The 13,662-nt window shown below is 32.7% G+C and overlaps 1 protein-coding gene across 4 annotated transcripts in view; it reads left to right on the plus strand.

The window, feature by feature from the left end:
- LOC114510425 (ankyrin repeat and KH domain-containing protein 1) overlaps positions 1 to 13,662 on the plus strand; it is a 109,439-nt gene that overhangs the window by 44,290 nt on the left and 51,487 nt on the right. For 2 of the 4 annotated variants that reach the window (XM_036014091.1, XM_028529053.2), the window contains exon 10: positions 815 to 924. In XM_036014091.1, the coding sequence (XP_035869984.1) occupies positions 815 to 924 (110 nt within the window). Of the gene's footprint in view, positions 1 to 814; positions 925 to 9,395; positions 9,485 to 13,662 lie in introns of those variants that run through there. The other 2 variants (XM_028529052.2, XM_028529056.2) reach the window with 2 other exon arrangements.

Consider the following 13,662-nt stretch of genomic DNA (forward strand, 5'->3'; position numbering starts at 1 on the left):
CATTTTTTTATTGATGCAAAAATTGTCAGAAGGCAGGGCAGTTTGACTCTGTTTGGTCAGTAACATTACCTCCTAAATCCTTTTGATATGGTCTCATTGTATAGTCTTTGAGGTTGCTTTGCTTTCTGATACGGCACGGTATTTCATGCTTATCTCATGCAGCTTCTGACTTGGAACCAAACATTTTTCTAAGAAGCCCTTATTCTACCTAGTAAGAAGTGGTACTTAGAGATTATGGTCTAAGTCAGAAGTACTCTTTCTTCTTGGTATGTCATTGTCTCCGGGCTTTTTTAGTTGATCAGAGTTAGGAAATTTTTTTCTTTATGGGTAAAATACATCATGAGTTCATGTCAGTACTTCCAATTCAGAACAATAGAGTTTTTACTTAACCATAACAATTTCTTACATATTTTCTTTCAACCATGCCAGAAACTTCACTTTTACTAAAGGATTACTTGATTTTTACCACAGTACCCATAGAACTGTCTCAGAACACAATCCAACACTACCACTGATACGATTTCTGAAAACTGATATTTTTTTGTTTTTGTAGCTCTTTCCTAGGGTATATCTTACTGAGGATATGTAGGTAGATTTTACTGTTTCTTAAAATCATTTTATGTAATTCCTTTTGGTGTGGCTAAAAGCATTTTTACAAAGTGTATTTAAAGGAAAATTAGGACATTTAAAATACATAGCAGTATTTTTATACTTCAAATTCATCAGTTTCACCAAATTACAAAATTGAACTGTTTAATATAATTTACAATTCACAAAGTCGATGTGTGATTTTGTCTGTTTGTTTGTTTTCTAGGTGCTAATGTTCATGCTACAACAGCGACGGGAGACACGGCTCTAGCCTATGCTTGTGAGAATGGGCACACGGATGTCGCAGATGTTTTGCTTCAAGCAGGAGCCGATTTAGTAAGATATTTTTAATTTCAAATATTTTTGTGTTAATTCTCATTCATGTTTAACATTTAGAAAAAACTAGTAAAGATCTCTAGTTGCATGCTTCATTTTTTAAGATTGGCTATTTGTTCTAGTTTTATTGCATTTATTAATTGTATATAAAAATACTGAGTTTTTAATACCATTTTATTTCCTGGGTAAAATTATTAGTTTGTTCCTTCCTTTCACCCCAATCCTGACTGGCATTCCTAAACTTTTTAAACTGCCCTTTATTAGACATATTATACATTCAGTAATATGTTTGCAGAATAGAATAACCTGTCAAGTCACTTTGAGTGATATTTTTTGTTTGTTCCTCTAATTGACCTTTAAAAGCAAAGCTACTATCATCTTAACATTATTAAAGCATTCTGTTATTTTTCTGTTTGTTTGTTGTTTTTTGTTTTGTTTTGTTTTTAAAGATTTTATTTGTTTATTTTTAGAGGGGAAGGGAGGGAGATAGAGAGAGAGAGAGAGAGAAACATCAATGTGCGGCTGCTGGGGGTTATGGCCTGCAACTCAGGCATGTACCCTGGCTGGGAATCGAACCTGGGACACTTTGGTTCCCAGTCCGCACTCAATCCACTGAGCTACGCCAGCCAGGGCTGTTTGTTTGTTTTTTGTAAGCATTTTCTACTTTGGCTTTTCACAGTGTCAAATTAGATGGTAGATTCATATTTGTAATATTCTTTACAGCTATGGAAATTGTAAATCATATCCCACATAAAGTTTTATGCTTCTTGCTGAAATGTGTACTTTGATTCATTTTTATTTTGTGAGGGTACTTTGAACTGTTTTCTAGAGTTTCTCACAGAATTCCCTTATATATTTTATAAAAATTTATGATACATGTTATAATGAATCAAGTTTATTAGTTTTAGTTTTTTGGAAAACACTGCAAGTGTTGCATTTTAAACCATTTATAATAACTGACATTCTAAAATAGATACCTGAGATTGTTGGAAAGTAATTATTTGACTAAGGTAAATGTATAATTATGCCATTTATTATTACTTCTACTAGTACTAAATATTATAACACTAGCATTCATTCTCATTAATTAGGATCTTCCCCAATCAGTTACACTTTCTGAGGTGTACTTTTTTATTTAAGAATTATGACAGATATTATAAGTAGAGCTCATTCTTCTGCCTTCTTTGTATATCTTTTTCCTTTTCTAGAGTTGCTTTGGATCATCTATAAAAATTAAGAATTTGAATATTTCGGCACTTGAAATAAAGAAATGGGGTAGAATATAAAAGCTGAGATGCTATAAACAAATTTAATACTCATATCTTCCAGATTCTTACCTGAATTATTCTATTTTTCTACAGCAAAGTCACTTTCTCAACCTGTTGGTTGAGAGTTTTTCTGAAAATATTAAATAGGAGAAAGAGGAATTATCTGTAAAATATGCTCTAACATATAGCAAAATCTTACCGATTTTAACTGAGTTAGAAATCTATTATGAAATATTTTCAAATGTTTTATTTGTATAGTCTTCTGAAATTAGGTAGTATTTGTGATTAGAGTTCTTTAGAAGAATTGCATTAAGTGAACAAATAGAAAGATTTGAATTTTCTGTATTATTTTATATTCAAAATAAAAGATTTAAAAATTGGGTCAGATAAATCAATCTCTTAATTAAATATAAAGGTAATACTGTTATTTTAACATAAGTATTAATATTATATTTTGCAGTCTGTCTCTGCATTCATATTTACATATAATATAGTTGTCTTCTGTTTTTCCAGTGTGTTTTTCATAATCTTCATATTGTTACATAGTCTATGTTTATAACCCTTGCATAATATTCCATCAAATTAATGAACCATAATCATTCACTTATTATTGAACTTTTGACTTTTTATTTTTCAGTTATACTGTTAGATTTAATAACTTCATTTGCATAACTTTCTTTTTTTCTCCTTTTGAATCATTAGATTGATTTTAAAAATATATTGCCTAGTCCGTGCTTTTGCATTCTACAAAAGACATTTCAATTTTAATACTAGTTCTTTTCCTAATTATTTATTCTTTATAAAAGATATGGAAAGTATGAGAAAGTGTAGTAAGTTTGGTATTTAAAATCTATGAATAAACTTTGTAGTTTCAGACTTTACTGTAAAGCGAAGGAGGGGCAAAAAGAGCTAGTCAAACACAAGAAGTGAATAAAGCAGACCTGTTGGTCCTTGAGTCCTGAGAAAAAGGATTAATAATTATTACTAACTGGACATAACAAGGCATTAGCGTCTTTCTTGTCCTTCATTCTTTGTTGCCTCCTCCTAGGATCTGTCTTGGGGCTGTAACAGTTTCCTCCAGAAACTTGGAGGAACTCTGGTTTGCAGATGGAAGACTCTCCACTCGCATTGTGTAGAGTGGAGATGTAGTCTATTCCTGGCATTTCATAGGTGTGTTCTTGATAACTAGGTTTGCTAGTTCTTTAAGTTAAATAGATGTTTTTGTGGGCTGATTGAGAATCTTCATTTCTGAGAACTGTTTTTATACTCAGTTTTAAATAAGGAAGTACAAAAAAAACTTTGACGCACAATTGAGACCAACCCTCAAGCCTTAATTAGATTTCAGAGTTTAACTTTTGCCATAATTCAAGGTTTTGGTACTATACTTTTTAAAAAGGAGCTTAAAAACTGTTTCTCATTCTTAAAAATATTCTGCCCCAGACTTAGTTAAGATACTAATTATGATTTAAAAATGTTTAATGCTACAATTTGGTTTTCTTGTATTGTTTCCTGAGATGAAACTGAGAAGTTTTAGGGCTTTTCATTCTAAATATGTAGTAGGTGTAACTGATAACTTAGTTTTAAATGAAGTGTAGAAAATTTCATATTTATTGCTTTCAAAAAAATTATAGCCAGAACAAATGGCATACCTGGGGCATTTGCGGGTAGATTTTGAAATAGGTACATCTTCTAATTTGAAACATCATTTTTTCTAGTTTTAAAATATTTAAAAATATTCATAGATAGTTCCAGTTAAAAGCACACTGAATATCCACCATATTTAGGGATTATGGATTGATATGTGGCTTATCTAACTTTTTAATAATTGTATAAGTTTGAATAATCCATTATTTCAAATCTTTGGGCTGGTTTAGTTTAGTTTTTGTTTTTTTTTTTTAATCCTCACTTGAGGACATGCTTATTAATTTTAGATGGGGGAAGGGAAGGAGAAAGGGAGGGAGAGAAAGGTCCATGTGAGCAGGAAGCATGGACTGGTTGCCTCTTGCACTCACCCCAGCTGGGGACCCTACCTGCAACCCAGGTATATGCCCTTATGGGGCATGGAACCAAACCCACGACACCTCAGTTTACAGGATAACGTGCCTGAGCCACATGGGCCCTTAAATAGGCCACTTAAAATGTTCTGTTTGAAAATCAGTAATTAAATTAAAAATTGTCCATTGATTCCAAAGATTTTTAAAAATTCTTCCTGTTTAGCATTCAGAATCATTTTAACTACTCTATAAGCACTGAGCTTACTCTATAAGCAGAGGAACCCTGAACAAATGACCTATTTCATATCTTCCTGCTATTTGCATCTCTTGTTACCACCACCATAATGGGAATCATGAATTGAAATAAATAGTATTCCTTGTGTTTTTTTTCTGCATAGCATCTTTGTTTATTGGGCTCTGGTGTGTTTTTAAGTATTTGGTGTGATTATAGGGTATGGTATGATGTAAACCCATTATAAGGAAGTTTGTATTAAAACCTATTAGCATTCTCCAATACTTAAAATCCATAAGAAATATTTAGGGGAAAAAACTGTCTTTGGAAGCTGATTAATCTTATTTCTCTGAGGAGTAGCTTTGGCTTTGCTGGGTGTACTTAGGCAAGTCACTTAAATTCTTACAGGCTTCTTCTGGGTTTTTTTTTTTTTTTCCCAACTCTTCATCCTTTTACTTTTTTTATGAAGGGTTTGGACCAAATGATCTTTTATGACCTAGCCTAAGAAATCTAACTATGATTTCTAAAGAACAAGTTAACCAACAACTGTTTGGTTGGATGGGCTAGATGATCTTGAGTGCCTTGTTAGCCCAAGAATGTGTAAAGTCGTATGAGATCCTCTGTGAAAATGAATTTTTAAGATAGAAATCATTATTACTAATAATGGTGATAAGTATTATATAAGTTATTTTATCGTTTAAGACCTATATATCTTAAATGACCCCAAGCATTATTTTGGAGGTTATTTATAATGAATAATTAGCAGATTTCACATATTATAAAAATATTTTATAGATTATTTTAATAGATAAAAATTATTAGTCCCTAAAATGCACAGTTAATTTAGTAAGGCTACCCCAGTAAAGAATAATCTGGCATTATAATGCTAAGTCATTATCTCTTCCACCCTAAGTCTTTTTAGTATCAATGTTTTATCCTACTTAAAAATTGTCAAAAAAGTAGGAAGATTTTCTCAAAATGATTTTTGTTTTAAGTAAACTATTTCCTCTTCCCTTGTGTAATACTAAGTCAAGAATATAGTCTCTCCAGTTATCTTACTCAATTATAAATTTATTCTTTTTCTGCAAGTAAAGTTTATTTCAGGTACCAGAAAAAACTTACATTACTTCATCTTCCTTTCTTGTTTTATGTCTTAAGACTTTTCAAAATTTCCTTTGTTTATTTTTCTCAGCTTTGACTTTCAAGTATACATAAGAACTGAAAAACAAGGAATTTAGAATAGCATTTTACTTTTAAGATGTTTGTCACCTTGAAGATAGGGGTGGGAGAGGAAGAGGGTACCCAGGGATGAGATAGAACATAGTTTCTTTATGCTCATAATTAAGCTGCTTTAAATATAATGGATCAGAGAAAATATATGGAACCAACTTAAAGAATTATGGTAGGCACACAGTATTGCTAATTATGGAGTCTTTTTTTTTAATTGATTTTTATATATAAAGAAAGAAATGTTATTTTGTTATGCATTCATTGGTTGTCTTTTGTATGTACCCTGACAAGGCATTGAACCCACAACCTTGGCATATTGGGATGGCGCTCTAACCAACTGAGCTGCATGGCTAAGGAGTCTTTGCTATATTGAATAATAGTTGTCCTGTCAATTAGTTACTTTCCTCATTATTGTGACTAAATTTTTGTTTAACAAAACCTTAAAATTACTTGAAAAGTACATGTTTTTAAAATTTTTAAATAGGTAATACCTTTACATGGTTCAGAACTCACAAAGTATAAAAACATTCTGTGGACACCCAGTTTCTGTCTCTGTTTGCAATTAATGTTTTTTATTTCTTAAATTGTTCCAGAGATATTTTGTGTACGTATGATGAAAAGTCACATATATTGAAAGAAGCATTCTTATCAATGTTTAATTCTTCATATAATTTCTTACTGAAATAGAATTTTGGTTTTTATTATACTGATTTTCTCTGTAGTGTTGACCATAGCTTTTAAGGGTTTATTATTTTTAATGTTTTAATAAAAATTGAAACACTTTTGCACAGATGAGGACATTGGGCTCTTTGAATATATCACAGTGGCCTGTCACTGATTTTCTTCCCTATCCATAAAGTAAGCTCTTTGACCCTTACTGCTTTCATTGTATTGTATTCCGCCAGCCAAATGAACTTTTGGGGAGCATTTTCTTAGAGTAATTGAGCTAATGGAAACATTAGCACCCTCTGATTCTTATTCCTGGAATTTATTTTCTTAAAATGAGATTTCCCTTAAAAGAGAAAAAGATATGAAGGATCATTTTAATATTTATATTAGATCTTATAAAATAGGAATGTGGACCAGGTCCTCTTCTATAGGATTGTTTTTTTAACTTAAGCAATATATTGTGTGTTCTTCTGGATGTTTCTATACACCCAAGTATTTGTATCTTCTGTGTATGTGGGCTATATGTCTTTTTGTATATGAGTGGATTTGTTACCACAAAATACCACACACACTGTCCTGCAACTTTTTCCTTATTAATAATATTTTTCAATGTCAGTTCCTATGGATTTCTAATTCCTTTTCAGTTATTTATTCCTTAAGTAGTTATTCATAAACATTTGCATTATTAGGGTTAAATATTACAATGGTGCTACACTAAATATTATTAAACACATTCACATCTTTTCTGCTTTTGTGAATGCATCTACAGGGATAAGTTCCTAGAGGTGAAGTTTTGATTATCGAATGGTGCACATGTAAAATTTTGATAGCTGCTGCCAGATTGATCAAAAATACTAAATCAGTCTATATTTCTATTAATAACTGAGACTTCCTAATTCCCAGCATTCTCATTAACATCATTTAACTTGATTTATTTATCTACCTATGTACCTACTTACTTCTTTCCTTCCTTCCTATCTTACCTTCTTTCTTTCCTTCTTTCTTGACGGTTTAATTTTCTGATCTTTGATCATAGGCCAGTGTTTGTTTTAACTTAAAATTCTCCCTGTGTTCAAGTAGCCCTAGGAGCTGCTCATTAATTGCTCCCAAAACTTTGGTAAACTATAAAACACATGTATAAAGTTGCTTTCTGGAAGAATATTCAGACATTTACAAATGCAAATTTTTAAAAAATCAAATATTCAGACAATATCTATTGACTTCATTCTGAAAGAGGAGATTAAATATATCTTCCACCATTTTATTTTTTACATTACTGTGGTTTTATAACTTGGACATTCTATTTTATGACACTATTTCTGCCAGTTGTTTGACTTTAACTGTAAATTTAGGTGGAGTCTGTGTTTACTAGTCTTCCATATCATGAAGTTTCTTAATCCTTGAGTGCCTGAATTGACTTACCGTATGGCTGGCAGATACTGGTATTTTGATTTGAATTTACTCCCCTCCCCTGGGGGGGAGGGCGGGTAAGAATTCTCATGTGCTTTCCATGTTTAGATTACCATATGTTGTATTTATAAGTGAATATTACCATATATAAAATTATTGAATCACTTGTTTTTTCCCCCAAAATTCGAAGACTTTATTCTTTGTCTTGTGGTATTGAGCATTGCCAAAACCTACTAGGCTATTTTTCATTGTATGTAAGTAACTTCCTACTTCTGCCTGGATTATAAGAAGACTCTTTCATTATACTTAAACCTCTGTGATTTCATCAGGATGTACCTTGGTGTTTATTATTCTTTATTAGTTTTACCTGGAAAATAGTGAGTGCTTTTTAACTGAAGATTTTTGCTGCTGCTCCTACTCCTCTTCCTCTATCTCCTCCTCCAGTTTTCTTTCATTACATGCTTGAATACTGCCCTTTCTGTTCTGTTTTCATCCAGGATATTTATTAACCATTGTTTGGATCTCCCCTATTTGTATTACCTTAATTCTTTTTCTTTCTTTCTCCTTTTCCTCTGCATTGTTTCTCTCTTAAGCTCATCTTCCATGTCACTATTTTTTCTTTATTCTAGTTGCGTCTAGTGTGATTGTCGTGGTTTTATTATTGTTTAGTTTCCTCTGCTCTTCCAACTCACTTTTTAATCTCTTGCTGTTATGTCACTTTGTTCAGCTATGTAAAGAATTTTTTCTGTTTCATTTATTTGAAAGTGTAGGGCAATATTTGACTTAAATTTTATTGTTTCCATTTTTGTAAGAATTTAATAGGCTCTATGTTGGATTTTTTTGCTTATTATTCATAGTTTGAATGAGGCTTGCTATTTGTTGAAAATCATGTAGGGGTGGGGTAGGGAGAGGAAGTCAGCTTCTTCAAATCAGTAGTTGTCTCAAAATCCTTCTTGCCAAATCTCTACTATAGGAGCATGCATCCCCTTAGAGTAAGCATATCTCCCAGGTAGGAGGTAGGAGTGACTTAGAATAAAGACTTATCTAGGCTACATTTTTATTTGGTGACTTAGTTGACTCTGGCCTGTGACTGCAAAGCTTATTACTGTTTTGTCATTTATATCTTCAAGTACTCTCTGTGTCAGGAGTCTAGACCTAGAGAAAATACAGATACTCTGTCTCTCAAGTTCTTTGAATGTTCCCATTTTAGTTGAAAAGAATGAGCACTCAGTACGTTTGTAATGTGGGGGCTACATAACTATGTAATTATCTTAAAATATTTTCCTTATTTTCTCTCCCAACTTGTGATATCCCCATATCTTTTAATTTTATTCTTTGGTTAGCTGTTAAAACATACTGTTCTGGATTCTGTGGCTTTAGTTGTGTTTGGAGACAAAGGCATGAATTCAAATAATTCAGCGGCATTATATCTGCATTTGTTAAGCTTTATATTGAAGTTATATTGGTAGAGAACCACATTGTCACACCCTTTAAAAAATAATGCTCTGCTCCTGAGATTATGGTCTCTACAGATGAGAATCCCTTTAGTTGAAGATCCTGAGTTTAACAAAGCCCAGCATCTGAAGTACCAGTCACAAGGTCTTCATGGCCAAATGTGATTTTCATTTTTGGAATAAGATCCGTGAGTTCTTCTTTTTCCTTTCGCAGGACAAGCAGGAGGACATGAAGACTATTTTGGAGGGCATAGATCCGGCCAAGCATCAGGTGAGGGTGGCCTTTGATGCTTGCAAGCTACTACGAAAGGATTAGATGTTGTAGGTAACCAGAGTTCTGAGTTCCAGTCAAGTTCCAGGACCCTGATGTGTGAAAGAGGAAATCCTCTTCAAATGAGAAAGATTATGAAGTTTAAATAAGAGATTTACATTACTAGTAATTTGCTTCCTTAGTATTCTTTTAATGTGATATTCCTAAAAAATCTTGTAGGTGGAAATAGATTTTCTTATTCAGATAGTTCTTTTGTATTCTCCCCTATTGGGAGAGTTAAGAAACCCCAGAGAAAAAAATCTCAATTATAAAGTCCTTTGCACTCAACTACGTTCATCAAAAAAATATGAAACTTAGATTTAGGGTGACATGTTGGATTTTTTAAATAGAATCCTCTGATAAACAAAAAAAATTAGCATTTTTTACTATATTGTTCATTCCCTAATTTATATAAACTTAAAATTTTTTTTCTCAAAACTATCTGTTACCTCATTCTGAAATTGGTTTTTAAGAAGGTGAATACTTGTTCATAGGCAAACATTTCTTTTGAAAAAATGTGTGGAATTTGTGCCTGATGGTTTTAAAAGTCAAGCAAAGTTAATATCCATTGTAATCCAGAGAGATTTGTTTAAACTCAGGAGCAGTGCTTAATTTATATAAATTACAAATAAATTGTGATTGGATCACAGTTAACTTAGATCACTTAAAATAAATTTTTCAGTATCAAGCCACTCTTAATTATAACGCTTATTAATATCTTCATTAATGGCTTATAATAAGCCATTATATTCTAGTTTGGACAAAGAAAATCAATTTATTTTACAAAATATTATGTGAAAATGTGAACTTTTACTCAGTTTGTGTAATATCTCAGGCTCCTATCTAGAATACAAAGCTCAGTGTTACTTCAGATAAGGTATGGTATTTCCTTCTTCCTGAATTTGTTAAAGGTAATGTGATTATAAATCTCTCTCTCTAGCTCAAAACTTGGGATACTTTTTATTATTTTTTAAAATTTAATCTTTATTGTTTTTTCTCCAGTACCATTTAGTCCCCTTATACACCCCTCCCCCTAGCAGCCACCACACTGTTGTCCATATCCATGAGTCCTTTTTCCTTTTGCTCAACCTCTCCACCCCTCACCCGACCTGCACTGGCTGTCATCTGTTCTCCATCTATGAGTCTGTCTCTGTTTTGCTTGTTAGTTCAGTTTGTTTGTTAGATTCCACATTAGTGAAATGATATGGTGTTTGTCTTTCTCTGACTGGCTTATTTCACTTAGTATAATGTTCTCCAGCTCCATCCATACTGTTGCAAAGAGTAAATTTTTCTTTTCTTTTATGGCTGAGTAGAATTCCATTGTGTCAGTGTCCCATAGGTGTTTTATTCTCTCGTCTATTGATGAACTCTTGGGCTGCTTCCATATCTTGGTGATTGTAAATAGTGCTGCAGTGAACATAGGGGTGCTTATGTTCTTTCGAATTAGTGTTTCAGGTTTCTTCTGATGTATTTCCGGAAGTGGGATCACCGAGTCAAAAGGCAGATCCATTTTAAATTTTTTGGAGTATCTCCATACTGCTTTCCACAGTGGCTGCAGCAGTCTGCATTCCCACCAACAGTGCAGAAAGGCTCCCCTTTCTCTACATCCTCACCAGCACTTATTGTTTGTTGATTTATTGATGATAGCCATTCTGACAGGTGTCTCATTGTGGTTTTACTTCGAATTTCTCTGATAATTAGTGATGTTGAGCATCTTTTTACATGTCTATTGGCCATCTGACATTCTCTTTGGAGAAGTGTCTATTCAGGTCCTTTGCCCATTTTTTAATTGGGTGGTTTGTGGAGTTTTTTGGTATTGAGTTTTGTAAGTGCTTTATAAATTTTGATTATTAACCCCTTATCAGCTGTATCAGCAAATATGTTCTCCTATTCTGTGGGTTGTCTTTTATTTTGTTGATGGTTTCTTTTGCCATGAAAAAACTTTTTAGTTTGATGTAGTCCCATTTGTTTATTTTTCCTTTTGTTTCCCTTGTCTGGGGAGATATATCTGATAAAAAAATTTCTGTGAGCCATATCCAGCATTTTGCTGCCTTATGTTTTCTTCTAGGATTTTTATAGCTTTGGGTCAAACATTTAAGTATTTGGTCCATTTTGAATTTTTTTCTTATGTGTGGTGTTAGAAGGTGATATAGTTTTATTTTTCTGCGTGTATCTGTCCAATGTGCCCAACACCATTTATTGAATAAACTATCTTTAGCCCACTTTTATGTGTTTGCTTCCTGTGTTGAATATTAATTGACTATAAATGTGTGGGTTTATTTCTGGGTTCTCTTTTCTGTTCTATTGATCTATGTCTGTTTTATGCCAGTACCAGGCTGTTTTGATTATTATGGCCTTATATTATAGTTTGATGTTAGGCACTGTGATTCCTCCAACTTTGTTCTTTTTTCTCAGAATCACTGTTGCTATATGGGGCCTTTGGTGGTTGCATATAAATTTTTGAAATATTTGTTCTAGTTCTGTGAAATAATGTCATTGGAATCTTCATAGGAATTGTTTGAATCTGTAGATTGCTTTGGATAGTATGGACATTTTAATGATATGAATTATTCCTGTACATGAACATGATATGTGCTTCCACTCATTTGTATCTTCTTTTTCTTTCTTCGGTGTCTTATAATTCTCTGAGTACAGGTCGTTACACCCTTGGTTAGGTTTATCCCTAGGTGTTTTATTCTTTTTTGTAGCAGTTGTGAATGGGATTGTTTTCTTAATTTTCCTTTGTTAGTTGATGATTGGCATATAAAAATGCAACTGATTTCTGGATATTAATTTTGTGTCCTGTTACTTTGCTGAACTCATCAATTCTAAGTTTCTTCATGGAATCTTAGGGGTTCTCTATGTACAGTATCATGTTATCTAAAAAAGACAGTTTTACTTCTTCCTTTCAAATTTGATTGCCTTTTATTTCTTCTTTTTGTCTCATTGCTGTGGCTAGGACTTCCAGTACTGTGTTGAATGAGAGAGGTGAAAGCGGACATCACTGTCTTGTTCCCGTCTTAAGAGGAATGTTTGTACTCTTTGCCCTTTGACTATGATGCAGGCAGTGGGTTTGTCGTATATAGCCTTTATTATGTTTAGGTAATATAAATGTTCCCTCTGTTCCCACTTTGCCGAGAGTTTTGATCATAAATCAGTGCTAGATACTATCAAAAGCATTTCTGCACCTGTTGATATGATCATATGGTTTTTATTTTGTTATTTGGTGAATCACATTTATTGATTTGTGAGTGTTACACTAACCTTTCATCCCCAAAATAAATCCCACTTGATCATGGTGTATGATCTTTTTGATGCATTGCTGTATTTGGGTTGCTAATATTTTGTTGAGGATTTTAGCACCTATATTCATCCAGGATATTGGCCTATAACTTTCTTTTTTTGTAGTGTCTTTATCTGTTTTGAAATTAGAATAATGCTGGCTATGTAAAATGAGCTTGGGAGCCTTCTGTCCTCCAGAATTTTATGAAATAGTTTGAATAAGAGAGGGTGTTAGCTCTTCTCAGAATGTTTGGTAAAATTTATGTATGAAGCCATCTGGTCCCAGACATTTGTTTGTTGGGAGTTTTTTGATTACTGCTTCGATTTCATTAGGTACAATCTGTCTATTCAGATCTCTGATTCATTTTTGGAAGATTGTATGTTTCTAGGAATTTACCCGTTTTACCCAGGTTGTCAGTTTGTTGGCATATAATTATTCATAATATTTTCTTACAATCCTCTGTATTTCTTTGGTGTCAGTTGTTATTTCTCCTCTTTCATTTCTGATTTTACTTATTTGGGTCCTTTCTCTTTTTTTCTTGATGAGTCTGGTTAAAGTTTGTCAATCTTGTTTATATTTTCAAAGAACCAGCTCTTGGGATTCATTGATCTTTGTATTGTTTTTTAAGGCTCTATTTAATTTATTTCTGCTCTGATCTTTACTGTGTCTTTCCTTCTACTCTCTTTGGGCTTTGTTTGTTGTTCAAGTTCCTTTAAGTGTGAAGTTAGATTGTTTATTTGAGCTTTTTCTTATTTGTTTGTTTGTTTTTGAGATAGGCTTGTAATGCTGTAAATTTCCCTCTTAGGATTGTTTTCTCAGTGCCCCACAGATTTTGGGATGTTGTGTCCTCATTTTCATTTGTCTCAAGGTATCTTTTGATTTCTTTCT

Source organism: Phyllostomus discolor, chromosome 13 (assembly GCF_004126475.2).
Source record: "Phyllostomus discolor isolate MPI-MPIP mPhyDis1 chromosome 13, mPhyDis1.pri.v3, whole genome shotgun sequence".
In the NCBI taxonomy this organism is placed as follows: Eukaryota; Metazoa; Chordata; class Mammalia; order Chiroptera; family Phyllostomidae; genus Phyllostomus; species Phyllostomus discolor.